General features: G+C 40.7%; 2 protein-coding genes across 11 annotated transcripts in view; one reads left to right on the top strand and one right to left on the bottom strand.

The window, feature by feature from the left end:
- Positions 1–15,868, bottom strand: part of LNP1 (leukemia NUP98 fusion partner 1) — a 40,516-nt gene extending 24,648 nt beyond the window's left edge. For 2 of the 9 annotated variants that reach the window (XM_006058739.4, XM_025282629.3), the window contains exons 1-2: positions 15,175–15,617; positions 1,393–1,527 (exon numbers count right to left, since the gene is read on the bottom strand). Coding sequence is in view for 3 of the 9 variants with exons in the window: in XM_044940961.2 (XP_044796896.2) it covers positions 1,393–1,423 (31 nt within the window). In the remaining 6 variants the exon portion in view is untranslated. Of the gene's footprint in view, positions 1–1,392; positions 1,528–15,174; positions 15,627–15,712 lie in introns of those variants that run through there. The other 7 variants (XM_044940961.2, XM_025282595.3, XM_025282605.3 and 4 more) reach the window with 7 other exon arrangements.
- A 161-nt stretch (positions 15,869–16,029) lies between these two features.
- Positions 16,030–22,478, top strand: part of TOMM70 (translocase of outer mitochondrial membrane 70) — a 42,365-nt gene continuing 35,916 nt past the window's right edge. The window contains exon 1 of one of the 2 annotated variants that reach the window (XM_025282583.3): positions 16,030–16,510. In XM_025282583.3, coding sequence (XP_025138368.1) covers positions 16,184–16,510 — 327 coding nt within the window. In that variant the 5' untranslated portion in view covers positions 16,030–16,183. The remainder of the gene's footprint in view (positions 16,511–22,478) is intronic. The other variant, XM_006058734.4, reaches the window with a different exon arrangement.

Here is a 22,478-nt window from a genome sequence, read left to right as displayed (position 1 = left end):
CCTCCATTATAAGAAATTAGTCCATCTCCATTTCCTCCCCTCACCACCGTCCCCACCCAGTTAAGCCGATTTCTTTAAAAGTGTGAGAGAAAGATGGTTCTCCACTTTGCCTGTCCTAAATTTCTTACAACAAACCTAGCACAGCAAAGGAGCCGCAGCAAATGTCAAGTCTCAGCAGCTGGGGGAGAATGGCTCTTCGTCCTGTCCTGGAAGCCAGGGCCTGAGAGGAAGCCATGCAGCACTCTCTGCGAGCCCAGCTGCCAGCTTGACGGGGCAGAGGTTTGGACACCTGCCTTGGGGAGATGCTGCCAGGGGCACAGGACCAAAGGGAGCTGCCCTTTTGACCCTGCTCTAACGCTCTGCCTTGCCAAGCCAGTGTTTACACAGTGTCAAGTGGCTGAGACAGCTGCAGTTTTCTAGATAGTTTGAGTGTGCTTTTTTAATTTTTCTTGTACTTATTGTGAAAGGAATTATCTTCTCATAGAGGGTAGAACACTAGTAGTGCGTGTGTTCTCATAAACTGATCAGACATAAAGGGTGCCCAAGTGACAATGATCCTTGGCCTGCATAAAAATGAAGTGGCTTTGCAGTGCCCTTTTTCATATTCGCTACTTCAGAAGACTGCACTAATGAAAAGATGATTTTGCTTTTATTTCATTCTTTTTTTCACTTATTTCCTTTTGTTATTTCATTTCATTCCCTTTATTTATTTCATTTTCCATAGCCCCTATTAATTTTTTTTAGTTCATTTTTTCTTTTTATTTTTGACAGTTAAAAGGAAGAATTATTCATTACACTGCTTTCAAGTTTGCCAAGCCAGTTTCACTCTGGAAAAGAAATGCTATGAACAGAGCTAAGCAGCTACTTTTTTTTTTTTTAGTACATCAATGGTTTTGAGATAGTTTTCACTTGCCAGAGAGCAGTACTTGACTACTTGACACTGTGTGCTGTGTTCTATTTAATGTCCTGATTATCAGAATGCTCTTTTGCATGCAACATATCCTAATATCATCCATTTCCATGATTCTTATCCAGTTACACTTTGAAGTGTGCAACCCTTTTGAGGTGACTACCAAAGATACTGATTGTTGCCTAACCAAGTGTCCTAAAGCATGTACATGAAGGTACAACATGATCATTTTTTATTCTACAAAGTTGTGTAATTTACATAATGAAAACTATTTTAAAAGTATTCAACTGCTGATGCAAAAAAATATATGAGGGAAAGAAGGTATGTTTTCAGAGGTTTGCCTACTAGAATATTGGTTGTATAAATATCCAGTTACTTTAGTATTAAGCATCATTAAGTTCTGCAGGACTTTGGCTAATGAGACTTTATGACAGTCCAAGTTTTTAGATGTTGTAAAAGGTTTTTAAAAAACAATACCTCACCTGTTTCACAAGAGACTGTTAGAGACAGCATTAGTTCTCATCTGCCAGAGATGGAATCTCTGCGGCTTTGTCTCCAGGAGTATTATTAATTGTATGATTTCTCAAGATCTTGTTGAACTCTGAGCACCTATTACTCTATAAAATATGAAACACACTATTTGTTAAAATTTACCACTTTGTAAAAAACTTTATCAGTTCAGATCCCCAGTGTGTCATACTTCAGAAAAGACTTGCTCCCAGTTATTAACTGCAATTTCACACAGTTTAAGGGTAGTGCCTTAGCACCTCCTCTTGTGTCCACAAGCCTCCCCATAAAAAGTGCTCCAGAGAAGAACTGGGGGAATTAGACTCCTGTGAGCCTGACTTCTTCTTTTTTTGTCACACCGAGTAGCACATGGGATCTTAGTTCCCAGGCCAAGGATTGAACCCGTGCCCCTGCAGTGGAAGCTTGGAGTTTTAACCACAGGATTTCCAGGAAGTCCCTGTGAGTCTCAGTTCTTAATAGGATCAAATTTTGCAATGTAAAATAAAGAAGTGGATCACCAAACATTTAACAGAAATTGTGACAAAATACTTAAGACATTTAGAAAAATAAATTGGAAAAATTAAATTTTGAGTCAATAGACAATGGAAAGTCTTCAGAATATTAAAAAGAAAAACTTTAATGAAGCTCTAGAACAATCTCTTCTGAGGATCAAATGCCATATACTACTAGTCTGAACACAGCCTTTCTGAAAAGAAATATTGCAAGGTGTATTAAGAAGCTATAAAAAATATTCTCATCCCTTGACTAAAAAAATTTCACTTCTAAGTATGGTAAGTATATAATCAGAGGTTCATACAAAGGATATTTATTTACCATAACATTATTTTAAACAGCAATAATGTGGAATTATCTTAAGAATAGAATTTGAAGATCAGGCTAATAAATTATGACATACTCATATGATGGAATTCTTTGCTGTCAGTCATTTAAAAAATCACAGGACTTAATGACACAAGCAACTTCTCAGAATAAAATATTTGGTGACAAAACCAAAATATAATATAGTGTGAGGGTTAATTTTATTTTTCAACTTGGTTAACCCATGGTGCCCAGATATTTGGTCAAAAATTATTCCAGATGTTTCTTCTTCAAAAAAATATTCTGAAGAGTGTTTTCTGGATGAGATTTAAAATTAAACCAATGGACTTTGAGTAAAGTAGATTGATCTCCATTCTATGGGTAAGTCTCATCCAGTTGATGGCCCGAATAAAACAAAAGACTGAACTTCTCAGAATAGGAGGTAATTGTGCCAGCAAACTGCCTTTAGACTTCAACTACAGTATTGCCTCCTCTGGGGTCTCCAGCCTGCGAGCCCACTCTGCAGATTTTGGACTTACCAGTTTGCACAGTCATGTGAACCAATCCTAAAATCAATCAATCAACCTGTCTCTCTATAAAAAACAGTGGTAGTCACACAAAGCTATACATGTGTTAAAATTTCACCGAGTTCTGTGTGTGTATTGCTGGTGAAATCTGAATAAGTTCTCCAGATTATATCTATGTCAATTTCCTGTTTTGATATTGCCCTATAGTTATGAAAGTTGTCAATGCTGGGAAAGGTGGAGGTGAAAGGTACATGAGACCTCCATATACATTTATTTGCAGCTTCTATAATTATTTCATTGTAAAAGTAAAATGAAAAATTACTGCTACCAAGAAAAAGTTCTCTAAATGGGTAGCGACTAGATCAAAATGCTATTAAACTACAGATATTCTTGGAATATAAAAATAAAGATAGCATAGCTTTTCAATCTCTCTGAATCCCCACAGAAAAACCAATAGAGCAACCTCTAAATGAAATCATCCATGGACAACTCTACAATAGATACAAGATGTCCTCCCCTCCCCAAGTGGAAGGGATGGGGTCACACAACCAACTATGAGTTGTCCACGCTGAAGGAAGTAAAAGGCCATCTGTTATATCTAAGAATCAGAGAATCATGAAACAGTCAATAGTTCAGAAAGCACAAGAAATCAGGCTAAGAACAGTGCTATCCTTTTATCCACAATGTTGTTGAACTGTTTTTTTAGATCTAGATTATAGATTTTCTTGGATTTTCAATATGGAGACATATTGTCTGTGAATAATAAAAAGTTACTTCCTTTCCACTATTCTTTTATTCATTTATTTATTTATTTGTCTTATTAACACCTTCAGCAACATGTAATAAACCTAAAAAGCTTGACTGGTTCTTAACTTCAAAAAGAATACTACTAATGTTTCACTCTTAGATATGATGTTTATTTAGACTTTCAGATGATCTTTATCAAGGTTCTATAATGAAAATATCTTCTAATTGGATCACGAGTAGATAGGGCAAAATACAACTTTGGTTAAATCTGGGTAGAAGATCATGGTATATTAAAAATAACTGCAACTTTTTGCTACTTCTTCCATTGAGAGTTGCAGTCTAATTCACTTCCCCATGAATCTGTGCTGGTCTTACTAACAGGCTTGACCCACAAAACGTAGTAGAAGTGAAGTTTTGGAAAGCTTTGCAACTTCTGCCTGCAACTCTTAGGGAACACTCACTGGGAACCATGAGATGTCACAGAAGTCTGACTACCCTGACTCCTACGCTGGAAAGACCACAAGGAGGTGCTCCGCCTGATAGTCTCAATGGAGTCCAGGTTCCCTAGGTGTCTCTAGTGATAAAGAACCCATCTGCCAAAGCAGGAGACATAAGAGACACAGGTTCGATCCCTAGGTCAGGAAGAGTTCCTGGAGGAGGGCAAGGCAACCTGCTCCAGTATTCTTGCCTGGAGAATCCCATGGATAGAGGAACCTGGCAGGCTATGGTCCACAGGGTCACAAAGATTTGGACAGGGGTGAAGAAACTTAGCACAGAACAGCAGAAACCACTACCACTTGGGACAGTCTGTCAAGCAGCAATAGATAACTGGAACACAGATATATAAACTATTTTTATGGTTTTACATTTTTTCATAATTTAACAAAATTGAGTCTCCTCCTCATTATTGGAATTGAGGCAATTTCCCAGTGGTTAGGAAAAACAACAAAAGGTAAAGACAGGCGAGTATAGCACAGAGGATCTCAGGTTCAGTACTAGACCAATGCTAAGAGCAGGTCTGCATAACAAGGGTTACTAGTCTAATAGGAATGAATTAGAAAATGGGTAGATACTCCACCAAGGGCCCATCACTTAGTGATGGGCCAGCATCTTCATGCAAATCAGAAAAAGGAATACCTTTTTTCCTAGCCACAGTCTGACATGAGACTGAGATGAACAAAGTGCAGGCTGGATCTCAGCCTCCACTTCTTCCAGCTTCCTTGCACAAGGCGCAATTAGTATAACCTATATGCAATACCTTTATAAAGTACAAAGAAATATTTCTATATTTGCAAATGACACAAACTCTTGTGGGCGGCAATGAACCAAGTTGACGAGGATGGAAAGATCTTAGGAATCTGTGTGAGTGGGCAGAAAGGTGGCAAATGAATGCACAAAGTATAAATATGAGCTAACATCACAGCTAAGGAGAGGATCTAGGGTTGTTGCAGATTGTTCTTCAGATTGTTCCTTGAAGATAATACAGAGGCTTCCTTTGACGGCAAAAAGAGCAACTACTTGATTGAATCATTAAAGTGACATTCCCCCTGAGAAGTAAAGTAGTACCACCCACTCAACTGATGCTCTGATGGAAGCTGAATAAGGGAGAAACCATTAAGAGCGGAGAAAAATTAATAGCATGAGGGCTCGGAAGAAACAAGGACTTCTATATATGAGTAGAATATGAAGGACAAGTTATTCAGGTCCCAGGGAAAGGAACTTCGGTGGTGGAGGTGGTAGCAGAATACAGCAGGCTTGGGACTGGGAACTAGTAGCTGTGATGATGGCGGTGATGGAAGCAGACAGTTCCTGGTGATGGCAGCAGCTGCAGCAACTGAGTTGGTTTCCCAGCTCTGCCAGTGGTCTTGACCAGCAACGTGGCACCAGACCATCAACGCTAGCAGCAGGAATGGAGATAAAGCAGTAATCAGGAAACTGTCCAACAAATACTTCATTAACTCTTTATTCAGCACCGACCATATTCCAGGTATCATGTTCAGTAGATAAATGTTAACAAATAATCATTATGTGCCTAGCCCCATAATAGATGTGGGAGTACAAAGATGATTAGATTAACAGTCCCCATCTTCACAAACTCAAAATTGAGTATGGGGAGCACACATGAAAACAAAAAAATTGTGGCAATGTGGTTTAATTGTGAAGAAGAAACATAAAGTTTTGTGTAATCCAAAGTAAACGGAGAAAACATATTCTTTTGTTCTGACACATAGCATTAGAGCAGACACTGTGTTAGGCACTATATAAAACACAAAATAAATCAGATATAGATCCTGATCTGAGATGCTTATAGTCCAGTTGATGAAGCAGGACAAATACAATTCTTAAAAACAAGTAGGAAAGTGATATGCCTTAGAAAGTTCCAGAAAAGTATTTTAGGGATTTAAAGGAAAGCCTGCATATAGTAGATACTCAGTATTGTTTTAAGTAAAGCTACATTCTACTGACTCAATCTTGAATGCTACTTTCTCCTTCTTTGATGCCCTTTAATATAGTTTACTTTAAAAAATCTTTACTGAGTGCCTCTTATATTGAGTGCCTGCTCTATACTGAATATGCACCACCCCCATCAATCATATATTAAAGCCCTAACCCCCAATGTGATAATATTTGGAGGTGGGACCTTTGAGATGTAATTAAAATTAGATGAGGTCATGAGAGTGGGGCCCTGGTCCACTGGAATTAGTGTCCTTATAAGAACAGACACTAAAGAGCTTGCACCTTTCCCCACCCTGAGGAAAAAAAAAAAGAGAGAGAAAGAAAGGAAGCAAGGAAGGGAAGGAGGGAGAGCAAGGGCAACAGTGAGGGAAAAAAGGAAGAAAAAGAAACAAGAACAAAAGAAAGAAAATCACCTGAGGACACAGCAAGAAGATTGACACCTGCAAGCCAGGAATAGAGCCCTCACCAGAAACCTGACTGGCCAGAACCTTGATCTTGGCCTTCCCAGCTTACAGAACTGTAAGGAATAAATTTCTGTTCATTAACCCAACAAGTCTAGCAGTCTACTACCAATAACCTCAGATATGCAGATGACACCACCCAAATGGCAGAAAGCGAAGAGGAACTAAAGAGCCTCTTGATGAGGGTGAAAGAGAAGAGAGAAAAAGCTGGCTTAAAACTCAACATTCAAAAAACTAAGATCATGGCATCTGGTCCCATTACTTCATGGCATATAGATGGGGAAAGAATGGAAAGTTTCAGACTTCACTTTTTTGGGCTCCAAAATTACTGCAGATGGTGACTGCAGCTATGAAATTAAAAGATATTTGCTCCTTGGAAGAAAAGCTATGACCAACCTAGACAGCATATTAAAAAGTAGAGACATTACTTTGCTAACAAAGGTCTGTATAGTCAAAGCTATGGTTTTTCCAGTAGTCATGTATGGATGTGAGAGTTGGACCATAAAAAAGGCTGTAGAATTGATGCTTTCAAAATGTGGTGTGTTGGAGAAGACTCTTAAGAGTCCCATGGACTGAAAGGAGATCAAACCAGTCAATCTTAACAGAAATCAACCCTGAATATTCATTGGAAGGACTGATGCTGAAGCTGAAGCTCCAGTACTTTGGCCACCTGATGTGAAGGGCCAACTAATTAGAAAAGACCCTGATGCTGGGAAAGATTTAAAGCAGGAGGAGAAGAGGATGACAGAGGATGAGATGGTTGGATGGCAACACCGACGTGATGGACTTGAGTTTGAGTCAACTCTGGGAGATGGTGAAGGACAGGGAAGCCTGGCATGCTGCAGTTCATGGGGTTGCCAAGAGTCAGACACAACTGAGTGACTAAACAACAAGCCATCCTTCCCAGACTAATGTCCTTCTCATCCAAAATTCACATCCTTGTCACATGCAAAATACATTAATTCTATCCCAACAGCCCCCAAAGTTAACTCATTCCAGCATCCACTCAGAAATCTAAGGTCCAAAGTTTCACTTAAATATCATATAAATCAGGTATGAGTAGGTCTTGAGATATGATTCATCCTGAGGCAAAAATTCCTCTCTAATTATGAACTTGGAAAACCAGACATGTTACATGCTTCCAAAATATATATGGCCCTTGAACAAGAGTTCTGAACTGTGAAGGTCCACTTATACATGGACTTTTTTCAATAAGTATGTGTAACACTATGGTGCTTCCCTGATAGCTCAGCTGTAACAAATCTGCCTGCAATGCAGAAACCCCAGTTCAATTCCTGGGTTGGAAAGATCCCCTGGAGAAGGGACAGGCTACCTACTCCAGTATTCTTGGGCTTCCCTGATGGCTCAGATAGTAAAGAATCTGCTTTCAATGCAAGAGACCTGGGTTTGATTCCTGGGATGGGAAGATCCCCTGGAGGAGGGCATGGCAATCCACTCCAGTATTCTTGCCTAGAGAATCCCCTTAGACAGAGACTGCCCAGCTACAGTCCATAGGGTTGCAAAGAGTTGGACATGACTGAGCGACTAAGCACAACTCTTCAGAGGTAATTGAATCTGTGGATGCAGGACCACACACATGGAGGGAGAGCCAACAGTAAAGTCATATTCAGATGTTCAGGGTCGGGGGCAGCACCTCTAACCCCCCACTGTTCAAGGGTGAAGTGTACAATGACAGGCATATTACAGATATGTCCATTCCAAAAGGGAAAAAATAGGAAAGAAGGGCTGATAGGTCCACAGCAAGTACAAATTTAGCAAAGCAAATTGCATTAGATCTTAGAGCTCAGTAATAAGCCTCTTTGGTGTGATCCTCCGCCCTCCAGGCCCACAGGGCTGGCAGTGCCACCTCCACAGCCTGGAGTAAAAGGTGGCCTGCTCATGCAGCTCTCTGCAAGGGTGGTCCTGTCTCTACCGCACTGGGCAGACACACCCTGGTGGCCCTGCCCCCTGGATCCGTGGTAGGCATGGTAGCCCTGCTAACTGAACAGCCCTTAGCATCCTTCCTTTTTCCTGAACATAAAGCAAGTTCACAGCTGAATAATTGCATGGTCCTACCCTGTAAAAGCCCCAAACTACAACAGCCTTCTTCATTCCATCCTATTTTGGGGGGTCCTCTTTAATTCCAGCTGGCAGTGTTTCTGCTAATAAAATCCTGTTTCTATTCCTGGCTTCTGCTGATATTGACAATTAAGTCCATAAGTTGTACTAATGATCCATCAAATAGTCTTTCGGCCACATCCTAGTGTTCTCTTCAGAATAAGCTTTCTCTCTCTCTCTTTCTGCAGAAGGCTCAGAATTTTCCAAATCTCCTAGTTCCTTTTTATTTAAAGTTTCTTCTTCAATTCATCTTGCTTCTCTTACATTTTACTATAAATAGTAAGCACTACCCATGGCACACCTTCAATACTTTGCTTAGAAATCTCCTCTGCTAAATAGCCAATCATCACTCACACTTCTAATTTTTAGAAAACACTGGGACACAATTCAGCCAAGTTTTTTTGGATGCTTTACAAGAAAGATCTCTTTGCTCTAATTTCTAATAACCTTTCCCTCATTTCTACTTGAGATCTTACTGGAATGGCCTTTATCATTCATATTTCTACCAACATTCCATGACTATTCATGTATTTCTGTAACATGCAAGTTTTGTCTCCTGTTTGCCTCTTTTCTTTCTGAGCCCTCACCAGAAACACCTTTAATGTCCTCATATCTATCAACAGTTTCTTCATAGCAATCTCGGCTTTTTTCTAGCACATGCCTCAAAACTCTTTCAGCCTTTACCCATCACACAATTCCAAAGTCACTTTCATATTTTTGGTATTTGTTACAGCAGTACTCTACCCTAGAACCAAAATACATAGGTATTTCATGAGGCTCTCCAGAGAAACAGAAACAGAAATTTATAAAAAGGAACAGATTCATGCAATTATAGAGGCTGAGAAGTCCCAAGATCTGCACTTAACAACCAGAAACCCAATAGAACTGACAGTATAAATTCCAGTGTGAAAGCTGGCAAGTTCAAGACCCCAAAAGAGCCAATGCTTCAGTTCAAGTCCAAAAGCAGAAAAGACCAATGTCCCAGCTCAAGGGAACACTGAAGTTCCCTCTTGCACAAGGAAGGATCAATCTTTTTTTCTATTCAGGTCTTCAACTGATTAGGGAAGGCAATCTGCTTCATTCAGTAAAACTGATTCAAATGTTAATTTCATCACCACCAACAACAGCCAAAAACCCAACCCTCTCAGAAGCACCCAGAATAATGTTTGACCATATACCTGGGCACCTTGTGGCCAGGTTGACGCATAAAATCAGTCATTAACACTGACTATTTTGGGGGCTCTGGAAGTAAAAGATAAACAAAGTTTCTACTGGTATGGAGCTTATGTCCTAAATAAAAAACTTCAAACACTTGTGCTGAGAATGTGGACCAAGGAAACAGACAAAAGTGTGAGAAAGGAGGTGGGGGTAGGTAGAGACATTTATAGGAAGTGGAGCAATTCTGAAAGTCTAGAGCTAGAGAATGAAATTGGAGTTACACTTTGGGAGAAGAATCTAGTATCAAGCTGCAAAGTGGCACATGGGAGAGGTACTACAAACAGGGAAGCTAATACAGCACACAGGAAAGATGAAGGCAATGGAAAACAAATAGAAGAAGGGAAGAAACTATCAAGCATCTACTATGTGTCAGACACACTTTTAAGTGTCTTCACATATTTGAACTGGAAGTGGCAAAGAGCACGGAAAGGAAAAAAAAAATCATAAAGATATTACAAACAATCAGCAAGACTTCACAGCTGATTTTATGTTTCGGTATGTTTATAAAGGGTCAGTTTTCATTCCAATCCCAAAGAAAGGCAATGCCAAGGAATGCTCAGACTACTGCACAATTGCACTCATCTCACACGCTAGTAATGTTCAAAATTCTCCAAGCCAGGCTTCAGCAATACATGAACCGTGAACTTTCAGATGTTCAAGCTGGTTTTAGAAAAGGCAGAGGAACCACAGATCAAATTGCCAACATCCGCTGGATCATGGAAAAAGCAAGAGAGTTCCAGAAAAACATCTATTTCTGCTTTATTGACTATGCAAAGCCTTTGACTGTGTGGATCACAATAAACTGTGGAAAATTCTGAAAGAGATGGGAATACCAGACCACCTGACCTGCCTCTTGAGAAATCCGTATGCAGGTCAGGAAGCAACAGTTAGAACTGAACATGGAACAACAGACTGGTTCCAAATAGGAAAAGGAGTACGTCAAGGCTGTATATTGTCACCCTGATTATTTAAATTATATGCAGAGTACATCATGAGAAATGCTGGACTTTAAGAAACACAAGCTAGAATCAAGATTGCTGGGAGAAATATCAATAACCTCAGATATGCAGATGACACCACCCTTATGGCAGAAAGTGAAGAGGAACTCAAAAGCCTCTTGATGAAAGTGAAAGTGGAGAGTGAAAAAGTTGGCTTAAAGCTCAACATTCAGAAAACGAAGATCATGGCATCTGGTCCCATCACTTCATGGGACATAGATGGGGAAACAGTGGAAACAGTGTCAGACTTTATTTTTGGGGGCTCCAAAATCACTACAGATGGTGACTGCAGCCATGAAATTAAAAGACGCTTACTCCTTGGAAGGAAAGTTATGACCAACTTAGATAGCATATTCAAAAGCAGAGACATTACTTTGCCAACAAAGGTCTGTCTAGTCAAGGCTATGGTTTTTCCTGTGGTCACGTATGGATGTGAGAGTTGGACTGCGAAGAAGGCTGAGCGCCGAAGAATTGATGCTTTTGAACTGTGGTGTTGGAGAAGACTCTTGAGAGTCCCTTGGACTGCAAGGAGGTCCAACCAGTCCATTCTGAAGGAGATCAGCCCTGGGATTTCTTTGGAAGGAATGATGCTAAAGCTGAAATTCCAGTACTTTGGCCACGTCATGCGAAGAGTTGACTCATTGGAAAAGACTGATGCTGGGAGGGATTGAGGGCAGTAGGAGAAGGGGATGACAGAGGATGAGATGGCTGGATGGCATCACTGAATCGATGGACGTGAGTCTGAGTGAACTCCGGGAGTTGGTGATGGACAGGGAGGCCTGGCGTGCTGCGATTCATGGGGTCACAAAGAGTCGGACACGACTGAGTGACTGAACTGAACTGAGAGGTGAAGAGATAAGTCATATCAGAAAATGTGTAGACAGAGATTATATGCAGAAAACCTATGAAGTTGAAGCAATGAGATGTACATAGGTTACTCATGCAGATAAAGAAGAGGGTATATTTTTATGGATTCTCATACTTGAGGAAGATCTATAGGTGTGCTGTCCATAGTTGGCACTCTTAACCACATGAAGATACTCAAATCAAATTAAAATGAAAAATTTAGTTAGTTGTACTAAATACATTTCAAATGGCTACCATATTGGATATCAGAGATAGAAAACATTTCCAACATCACAGAAAGTTTTATTGGGCAATATGTATCTAGAGGTTTGTCAGTAAAAGAAAGAGGAGTTAGTCTCATGAAGAGACCAAGCTAGACAGCATATTAAGAAGCAGAGACGTTATTTTCCCAACTAAGGTCCATCTAGTTAAAGCATGGTTTTTCCAGTAGTCATGTATGGATGTGAGAGTTGGACTATAAAGAAAGCTGAGCACTGAAGAATTGATGCTTTTGAAGTGTGGTGTTGGAGAAGACTCTTGAAAGTCCCTTGGACTGCAAGGAGATCCAACCAGTCAATCCTAAAGGAAATCAGTCCTGAATAGTCATTGGAAGGACTGATGCTGAAGATGAAGCTCCAATACTTTGGCCACCTGATGTGAAGAACAGACTTATTGGAAAACGACCCTGATGCTGGGAAAGATTGAAGGCAAGAGAAGGGGATGACAGAGGATGAGACGGCTGGATGGCATCACCGACGTAATGGACATGAGTTTGAGCAAGCTTCAGGAATTGGTGATAGACAGGGAAGCCTGGTGTGCTCCAGTGCATGGAGTCACAAAGTATTGGACACAACTCAGTGACTAAACTGAACTGACTCTCCTGAAAGCCAGGGAAAACAACATTTCAAATAGAGAATGACTCATAGTATCCAGTAAAAGCATATGAAAACTAAAAACAATAACTTGTGACCTCTAAAACAGTTTCAAACTAGTAATAAAGTTAGAAACTGCTTATAAGAGATTTTGGATGAAATGAGTGATAAATAGGTTAAGGTAACAAGCATAAACAGTTCTTTCAAGTAATTTTTCAGTGGAGAAAAACAAAGAATGGAAACCTAAGCAAGAGTTGAAAGAGAATCAGGCTAGATGTATGCCTAAAACAAGCATGTTTGTGGTCTCATTAGAAGGCTTGGCCATCAACCAATCAAAAAGCCTTTCATGTGGCAATGACAATTGAAAGGATAGAATTATACAAAGTTAAAGCTATGCGAAGTTTTGTTGTTTAGTCACTAAGTTGTTACCCAGTCTTCTGAGACCCCATGTACTGTAACCTGCTAGGTTTTTTGAGTCCATGGGATTTTCCCCAGCAAGAATACTGGAGTGGCTTGTCATTTCCTCCTCCAGGGGACCTTCCCAACCCCAAGAATCGAATCCACACCTCCTGCAATGCAGGAGAATTATTTACCTCTGAGCCACTAGGAAAGCCCCAAAAGAAGCTTTGAAAGTGAAAGTTGCCTCATCATGTCGGACTCTTTGTGACTCCATGGACTATAGCCCTGCCAATCTCCTCTGTCCAATAAATTCTCCAGGTCAGAATATTGGAGTGGGTAGCTGTTCCCTTCTCCAGGGGATCTTCTCAACCCAGGGATCGAACCCAGGTCTCCCGCATTGCATGCAGATTCTTAACCATCTGAGCCACCAGGGAAGCCCAAAAGCAGCTTTAGGAATCATCTAATCCATTGGTTACATCATACAGAAAGCAGGTGTCCAGCCACACCCAAAATCTAGATTAAGAACTCAAGTGTTTTGCATCCCATGCTATTAGATGTTTTGCCTCATTCAAATGCCTCCTCAGACACAGACCAGAGAAGTGAAGAGAGTTTTGTCTATTGAGTTCCTTTAATCTAGCAAGAAAATATCTGTTCACATATATAAAACTTCAATTTTTAAAAAATGAAACATAATTCTTTTACTTCTCTCTCTTTACTTTAAAATTTAGAGAAACGGAGAATTAAGCATTGAGTGTCTACTATTTTGCAACAAACATTACACTAAAAAGACCTTGCTGCTGCTACTGCTGCTAAGTCGCTTCAGTCATGTCCGACTCTGTGCGACCCCATGGACGGCAGCCCACCAGGCTCCCCCATCCCCGGGATTCTCCAGGCAAGAACACTGGAGTGGGTTGCCATTTCCTTCTCCAATGCATGAAAGTGAAAAGTGAAAGTGACGTCGCTCAGTCGTGTCCGACTCTTAGCGACCCCATGGACTGCAGCCTTCCAGGCTCCTCCATCCATGGGATTTTCCAGGCAAGAGTACTGGAGTTACCTTAAATACCATCTAATTAAATCTTTAACGTATAACCTGTTTTCAGTATTTCACAGCTTAGAAATGCATGCATCAGTTCAGTGAGGTCACAAAGGTAGTGACAACTTTTACTCATTATATTTCACATTATATTCAGTTTCACATTATATTCAATTAGGAAATGGAGAAAATGGGAGGAAAGAGATGAATAGACTAGGGAGCGGAAATTACAGGTTTAACAAGGTAAAAAAGTAACAAGGACAAATTCATTTATTGATGCCAATCTTAAAAATAAAACCAACTGTTTAGATAAATAATAGCTACTTAAAATGTTTCAAGAAAGTCTTAACATTGTCTTTGGAGGGGAAAGGAGACTTCACAGTAACTTTTGTAACTGTTGATTGCAACTATAACAATCCACTGCCTATTACTATAAACCAGTTTCCTTTAAAAACTGTAAAATGTTTTAGTTCCTACCAATAATTTGTAATTACTAGCATTCTACAATCCCCTGAGGCTGCAGAAAAACTGAAATTTCAAGAGAGAGTCTAACTTTGTTCTGAAAAGGCTAGGGAAAAATTACATTAAGGGACCAAAGACTTGCCTTTGGGGGTTGGGAATCAGGAAGTGAGAGAAGTCATTGCCTGCAACAATCACTATTTGATCAATTCTACTGCTATTATTTTTAGCTCATCTTTTTAGCCTGTTGCTAAGGAACTCTACAGCCTGAAAGCAATGTACCAATAGGAACCCATATGAAGCAAGAGAAAAGCAATTATCCTTACTTTCAAATTAGGCCATTCAGTCTATTTTGGTACCATTTAATAAATTATCTCCTTTCAATCTTTATGCAGCCGCTATAGTCTGCACATACATATTTTCGCTGTGTCGAAAATTCTTGGTTGTACCCAAAAGCAAAATCTTCATTTGTAAATTTTTATTATGAGGGTCTGCAGATCAGTATACCTGAAATGGAGAGCCATAGTTCTGGACTCTTTTTTTCTATTAATACTTGTCTTTTATTCTTGAAAATACTCTGAATTCTAAACTTCTTGCAAGGAAAATTTTTGTATTTTAAGAAATCTGGTGCAGAACACGGTGACAGGACTTGACAAAGCTATTAGATACATAAAGCTAAAATTTCTACTTGGAACATGGCAGGACAGTGGGTGGATCAGAGCACTGGGGAGGGCGCGGAGGCTCCAAAGAGCGAGGTGTGGGCTGGGGTGTCAAGTGAAATCCGGTATGACACAAATACGTACAGGAAAGATGGGAACTCTGGGTCTTGCCATTTCTACCCACTCACTTCGAGAACCTCGTAACACCCAGACGTCATCGCTCTCGTAACTGGTGCAGAAGGTGAGTCGCAGGGACCCCGTTCAAGCTGTTTCAACTGGAGCCAACTTAGATTTCCACCGAGTCTGATTTCTGCCACCCGCCGTTGCCCTCAATAACCTCAAATTCTTCCAAACTAAAATCTGGCCATGGAAGAGCTAAGAAGACCGGTAATATCGGGCTATCTTCAGCTTTTGGCTTTCCTCCTACATTTTTAAAAAATCCTTCCAACCCGATGGTTTCCCGGGACACGCGCACAGACAGCCGAGCTAACTGCAGCCGGGCTCTAAGCAGCGCCAACGTGGCGGTAACGAGAAAACGAGGGGTCCAAATTCCACCAATGAACTAGGCAGCTCGGCCTACGCCCCGCCCACCACTATTGCCAGCCAATAATCTTCAAAACCCCTGTGTTACTCCCGCCCATTCTTAGCGCAGCTTAAGAGCCTGAAGCTTCCCTCTGCTCACCCGAGCGCTTTAACCCGCTGTTTATGCGCCCTTCCTTCGCTTCGCTAGCTCAAAGGGCCCTTGGCCCTTCTTTACTGAAGGCGTGAAGAGCGGCATTGGCTATCACCGGAGGCCCCGGACCCCAGAAGTTAGTCTTAAAATCAGCAGCGGTACGAAAGGAAAGAAAAAGGCTGGGACGTTCAGATCACGCCCAGTTTACCTTGACCCGGAAGTGATTTTCCACTACTCTTTTCTCCCTACCCCCCCCCCCTCCCTTTTTTGAGAAGGGAAAAGAAGGACGGCTAGGTCTGGCCCGGCATGCCTTGGGCTTCCGGTGACCTCTGGCCCTTTTCTGTCGTCCGCTCTTGCTGCCTAGCGTGCTTGTTCGCTCACTGCTTTCCTTCCCTACCTCCCTCCCGTTTTCCTTGGGACGCTACCTGGTGACTGTGGCTCCCGCGACCAGCAAGGAGGCGGTGGCGGAGGACACTGGTTATGGCCGCCTCTAAGCCTGTGGAGGCGGCAATGGTCTCGGCGGCTGGACCCGGTTCCGGGAGTGGGGTGGGCGGCGGCAGTGCGACTTCGGGCCCGGGCACCGGGAGCCTGCCGAGATGGCAGCTGGCACTGGCGGTCGGGGCGCCCCTGCTGCTAGGAGCGGGTGCCCTGTACCTATGGAGCCGGCAGCGGCGGCGCCGGGAGACCGGGGCCCGAGGCGACTCCGGCGGCCTGAAGCGCAACAGTGAACGGAAGACCCCGGAGGGTAGGGCCAGTCCGGCCCCGGGCAGCGGACACCCCGATGGCCCCGGTACTCACCTGGAAATGGTGAGAAGCAGCCCCGGGCATGGAGGTAGAACCCGGCGGGTGCAGCCTTTCCTTGACGGGGTTGTGCCCCTCAGGGGGCTTCCCATCAGATGGAAGCTGCCAAGCGGTCGCGCATGGGTTTAGGGAAACTCAGTTCTGGCTGCCGTTATAGGGAATGGAGTAGCCCGAGGGCACAGGTTAGCAACATTTGTTGACAGTTTCCTTTTGGTTTCAGAAAAATACTTGCTTTTCTTCTCAGTGACACAGCGTTTATCTCTATCGTTGTGGGTAAGGGGACATTTGCTAATGTGATGATTGTCTTTAGTGAAGGAAGCCAAATTCCCTTAACGATCGGTACATTGTGATATGAATTGCCTTGATCATTTCTAAGGCCTAGGACTTAATCAGTAATAATCTTTTAATAACAAATGACTCCCTGGGTTGGGGAGTAAATACAGTGACTTGGTGGACAAGAGTAAAATGGTGTTCAGAGGCATTTATTTCATCTGTAGGAATGAGTTCTTAAACTTGGGTTAGAAGCATCTTAAATTTATTTTTTTTTATTTTACCGGGAAACTTAACATGACCAAGCCTGACTGCGTGATACGGATTCTCTGACGTTAAGCCAAGCTTCGGAGTGCCTGATAAATTGCTTTGTATGGTTTTGTTGGAACTATTAAATCCTTCTGGTATCTGACAGCTGTTGGGGGAGGTCGGAGGGAGTGGAACTGGCCTGGCTGCATTTAACAATACAGGAGTGAGCTGAGGGGGTGGGGAGGATTTTTCGGAGTCTGAGATTGTATAAGGGCAGTTACAGTTACAGAGTGAATCAGTTCAGAGGAAACTGGTCAGAAAACTCTCAGTTATATATATTTTCAAGTTATTTCCATATTATACTATCCAGAGTGAAGACATGTTTTTATTAAGTGAGTGAGTGAAAGTCGGTCAGTCTGTCTGACTCTTTGCCACTTCATGGACTGTACAGTCCTTGGAATTCTCCCGGCCAGAATACTGGAGTGTGGGTAGTCTTTCTCTTTTACAGGGGATGTTCCCAACCCAGGGATGGAACCCAGGTCTCCCGCATTGCGGGCTGATTCTTTACCAGCTGAGCTACAAGGGAAGCCCAAGAATACTGGGTAGCCTATCCCTTCTCCAGAGGATCTTCCCAACCCAGGAATCGAACTGGGGTCTCCTACATTGCATTCGAATTCTTTACCAGCTGAACTATCAGGGAAGCTCCTGATAAGTAGTCAATTTTAAAGGAAGTTCTGATGTGGAAGCAAACTACCTTCGTTTAGTGCACCCTATATATCAGGCATTGTGCTAGGCCCTGAGAAAACCAAATAGTCTTTCTAAGGGGAGAGTAACATACTGCTTTTTAAAAAAGTATAGCAAAGATGCAGTACGACTATGCTGGAAAAAACCTATGGACTGTGAGAACCAGGAAATGTATGTGTGTTTTATATTGGGGTCTCCAGCAGAGTTACCTTGGAAAATCATTTTATCTCTCAGATGTTGGTGTGATCCCTGTAAGAGAAGAGAAACTATTAGATCTCTTTTATTTCAGCCCTGGGAGTGGTGATCATGGCACCATGAATTAGTCATCATTTGTCTTATTTTGATGTTTATGAAAGTCTCTGGCCATTTCCTATTTTATTTGTTTTTAATCATGGAAGAACAGTGGATGAATAAAAAATACATAAAAGTTCTCAGTTCTGTGTGCTGTGCTGTGCTAAGTTGTGTCAGTTTGTCTGACTCTCTGTGACCTTATGGACTGTAGCTCGCCAGGCTCCTCTGTCCATGGGGATTCTCTAGCCAAGAATACTGGAGTGGGTTGCCATGCCCTCCTCCAAATCACCAAAAATAGTTTCTATTAAAAAAGCTAGGCTCTGATATTGCAGTTTCAAAAATGACCTACTCCACCTCACCTTTTTGGCATTTGATAGAATTTAGCATACTGTCAGATTTTAGATTTCCTTAAGCCCCATTTTCAGTTTTTCAGCATTGTCTAGGTCAACACTGTGATAATTTTTAAATTTCATGGTGTTTTGTGGTTTTACCAGAACAGTTTTTTAGTTCACATCATTGCTGCTAAAAATTAAGACTTCAATATTGACTTCTTTGTATAACTTGAACTGCTTTAAAATGATTACTTCTGACCCAAAATAAAACTGAGCAAAACACTTGCACATACTGTTCTTGTGGATTTTATGGAGTTGTACCTATAATCTTACTTTATATTACTAGATGATACTTTAGTAAAGCAATAGTAAAAATGTCTCTGCCATTTTTTAATGGAAATTTGTATTGCAACTCATGGTGATCAATGTATATTGAAAAACTTTGTTCTTTTTGTATAGCCTGGTCCTTAGAGTTATTATTAGACTATTTGACCACAAATGGTAATTTATTATTATCTGTGGTTGGAGAAATTGTTTTATATTTGAATAGCACCTTTAAATTGTCTACCTCAGTGGGCTTTGTAAATAAGAAAACGTTTGTTTGAACTGATGGGAAAACTGGCAGAATCCTGATGCTCAATTCTTTTCTACCTAATCAATAGTTGTAATTTTTAAGGAATGCAGGAATGGACAGATACTGTCAGTTTAGGGCTCAGTATCAGTGAGCAGAATGGAAAATCAGTGGTTATTGTTTGTTGGCTTATGTTTGCCGTAATGTAAAACTGAACTAATTACTGGGCTCCTGTCTATTGGGTTTGTGATACTCATGTCCAAACAGATTATACCAAATTGGCTTTTTCTGGGATAGCAAATACTTGTAAAGCAAAAAATTCATATTTTTGTTTAATTAATGGGATTTCAGGATTTCACCAAAGGAAGACGTTTAATTACAGTTGATAGTGTGAGACAGAGGTAAAGTATTAAATCATTTTCCACTTTGGGACATTATAAAATCTACAGTGATGTGCCATTTTGTTTCAGTAATTTATTTTGAAAACTTGAGAATTAACAGATTTTTCAAAGTTTGTAAGGTTCTTTGTGAATCTTCTAATCCACAGGACTTCTCAGTCTCTGGGCCTGAGTTATCACAGGGCAGCATCATATTCAGATATACACCAGCCATGGTATCTGGCTGCACAAATGTCTTACATATTTCTTTTTTCAAACAACTTGTGAATTTTTAAAATGTGCATTTATTTACTACTGACTTTATAGTAGTGTTTTATCCAATTGTTGTTCATTTGATTACTTAAAGCAGTTATACCAGTTCAAGTTTTTTTTTTAATGTTGCACAAGAGTGAAATGTTTAGGAACCACTAATCTAAGTCAATCCTTTAAAATAGAAGGGAGAGATGTGTGTAAACACTTTAATAAAGAGGTCAAAAACTGATAACCTGTTATCAGTCATGGTTGAAATTAAATAATTCCTACCCCAGCTCCAGTGATCTGTTTCTAATCTTTTTTTTTTTTTAAATCAGGATCACCAGTGACATGAGACCAGTGAACACCTTTCACTCTTCATTTTCCTTGATCCTTCATAGTATTTCACATTATTTTCTCTTAATTTTGTGATTTTTCTTTTGGTTTCTGAGACACTGTGTTCTCTGATTGTAGTTGGTCACTTTTGTGGTTGTATCACAGGCTTTCTTAATGCTCCATACCGTCACTGGATGCTTATTTGCCTTCCAGAAGCTTCGCTTAACACTTACATGATGACCCCCCTAATTTCTTGTTTATAGCTCAGACCCCTCAAAAGACCCGAATTTAAAGGAAATCTTCACCTCATTACCTTTTAAGTGTTTAACATCGGATTCTCTTGAGAATATTCCTTATCATTGGGGTTCATCTAACAAGTTTTCCAAGCCAGAAACTTGTAAACTATCTTCCCTGTCTATTCTTTTCATGTTCTCCACATCCAACCTAGAAAAATAGCCAGAACATTCTACTTCTTAAGTATCTGACGACTATTCCGTTCCCACTGCTATTATATCTTGACTGAATAACTGATACTCTCTTCATTGTCTTCCTCCAATCCATTTTGTCACTAATAGAGTAAATCCTAACAGTTCCATGCTTAAAACTGTTAAGTGGTATTCTGCTCATTGCTCACAGATAAGTTCAAATTCATCATGATTCAAGACTCTGTGGTCTTGTTCTCGCTTATCTCTTATCTCCATCTCTTGCACCTCCTCTTGTTTCTTGCCTTTGGATGTTCTGTAACATTGTCCATTATGCCTACCTTTTTTTTTTTTTTTGCTTTTTTTTTTTAAATTTTATTTTATTTTAAACTTTACATAACTGTATTAGTTTTGTCAAATATCAAAATGAATCCGCCACAGGTATACATGTGTTCCCCATCCTGAACCCTCCTCCCTCCTCCCTCCCCATTCCATCCCTCTGGGTCGTCCCAGTGCACCAGCCCCAAGCATCCAGTATCGTGCATCGAACCTGGACTGGCAACTCATTTCATACATGATATTTTACATGTTTCAATGCCATTCTCCCAAATCTTCCCACCCTCTCCCTCTCCCACAGAGTCCATAAGACTGTTCTATACATCAGTGTCTCTTTTGCTGTCTTGTACACAGGGTTATTGTTACCATCTTTCTAAATTCCATATATATGCATTAGTATACTGTATTGGTGTTTTTCTTTCTGGCTTACTTCACTCTGTATAGTAGGCTCCAGTTTCATCCACCTCATTAGAACTGCTTCAAATGTATTCTTTTTAATGGCTGAATAATACTCCATTGTGTATATGTACCACAGCTTTCTTATCCATTCATCTGCTGATGGACATCTAGGTTGCTTCCATGTCCTGGCTATTATAAACAGTGCTGCGATGAACATTGGGGTACTCGTGTCTCTTTCCCTTCTGGTTTCCTCAGTGTGTATGTTGTGGGATTGCTGGATCATAAGGCAGGTCTATTTCCAGTTTTTTAAGGAATCTCCACACTGTTCTCCATAGTGGCTGTACTAGTTTGCATTCCCACCAACAGTGTAAGAGGGTTCCCTTTTCTCCACACCCTCTCCAGCATTTATTACTTGTAGACTTTTGGATCACAGCCATTCTGACTGGTGTGAAATGGTACCTCATAGTGGTTTTGATTTGCATTTCTCTGATAATGAGTGATGTTGAGCATCTTTTCATGTGTTTGTTAGCCATCTGTATGTCTTCTTTGGAGAAATGTCTATTTAGTTCTTTGGCCCATTTTTTGATTGGGTCATTTATGCCTACCTTTTTATGCTTCAAGTCACAATATATAGGTCATTTCACCTTTTCTGAAACCCTTTTATACCTAAGCATTCTGTTGTGTGATTGATTACATCACACTCTGAACTTTTCTCTTCCATAGCACTTAGCACTAGAGTACTAGAGTTGTTTATTCATGTCGTTGCTACTAAACTCAGGAATCTGTGAAGACTGGGACTTGCTCTATCTTTGCCATTTTTCAGAACTGGCTCTTGGAAGATGTGAGTAAATGAACCAGTGAAGCGTCATTATTTGACATTTTTTTAAAAATTCACAGAAATTGAATACTTTTTCAAAATTTCCAGCTTTTCATTTGTAGTCTATCCTGGGGAAATTTGTGTTAACAGTCTTAAACCTCATTTAGACATTCTTTTTATAAATTGCTTGATTTTGTATGAACTCAAACCATCATCCTGCAGAGGTAGCATCCTTACAAGTGAAAGTCACTCAGTCATGTCATTCTTTACAACCCCATGGACTGTAGCCCACCTGGTTCCTCTGTTGTGGAATTCTCCAGGCAGGAATACTAGAATGGGTAGCCATTTCCTTCTTCAGGGGATTTTTCCCAACTCAGGGATTGAACCTAGGTCTCCTGCAGGCAGATTCTTTACCATCTGAGCCACCAGGGAAGCCCTCCTTACAAGTATATTCTTCTTAAAGAGTTCTCTGTATTATGATTTAGTAGGTGAGGTTGTATGTAGATTTTTTACATTTCAGGACATAATCTAGAAAACAACTTTCTTGTTATCTTTAAGTATCTTTTATCTTAAACTTG

Source organism: Bubalus bubalis, chromosome 1, assembly GCF_019923935.1.
Source record: "Bubalus bubalis isolate 160015118507 breed Murrah chromosome 1, NDDB_SH_1, whole genome shotgun sequence".
Taxonomy (NCBI): domain Eukaryota; kingdom Metazoa; phylum Chordata; class Mammalia; order Artiodactyla; family Bovidae; genus Bubalus; species Bubalus bubalis.
The sequence above is the reverse complement of the archived record's forward strand: the minus strand, read 5'-3'. Positions and strand labels throughout refer to the sequence as shown.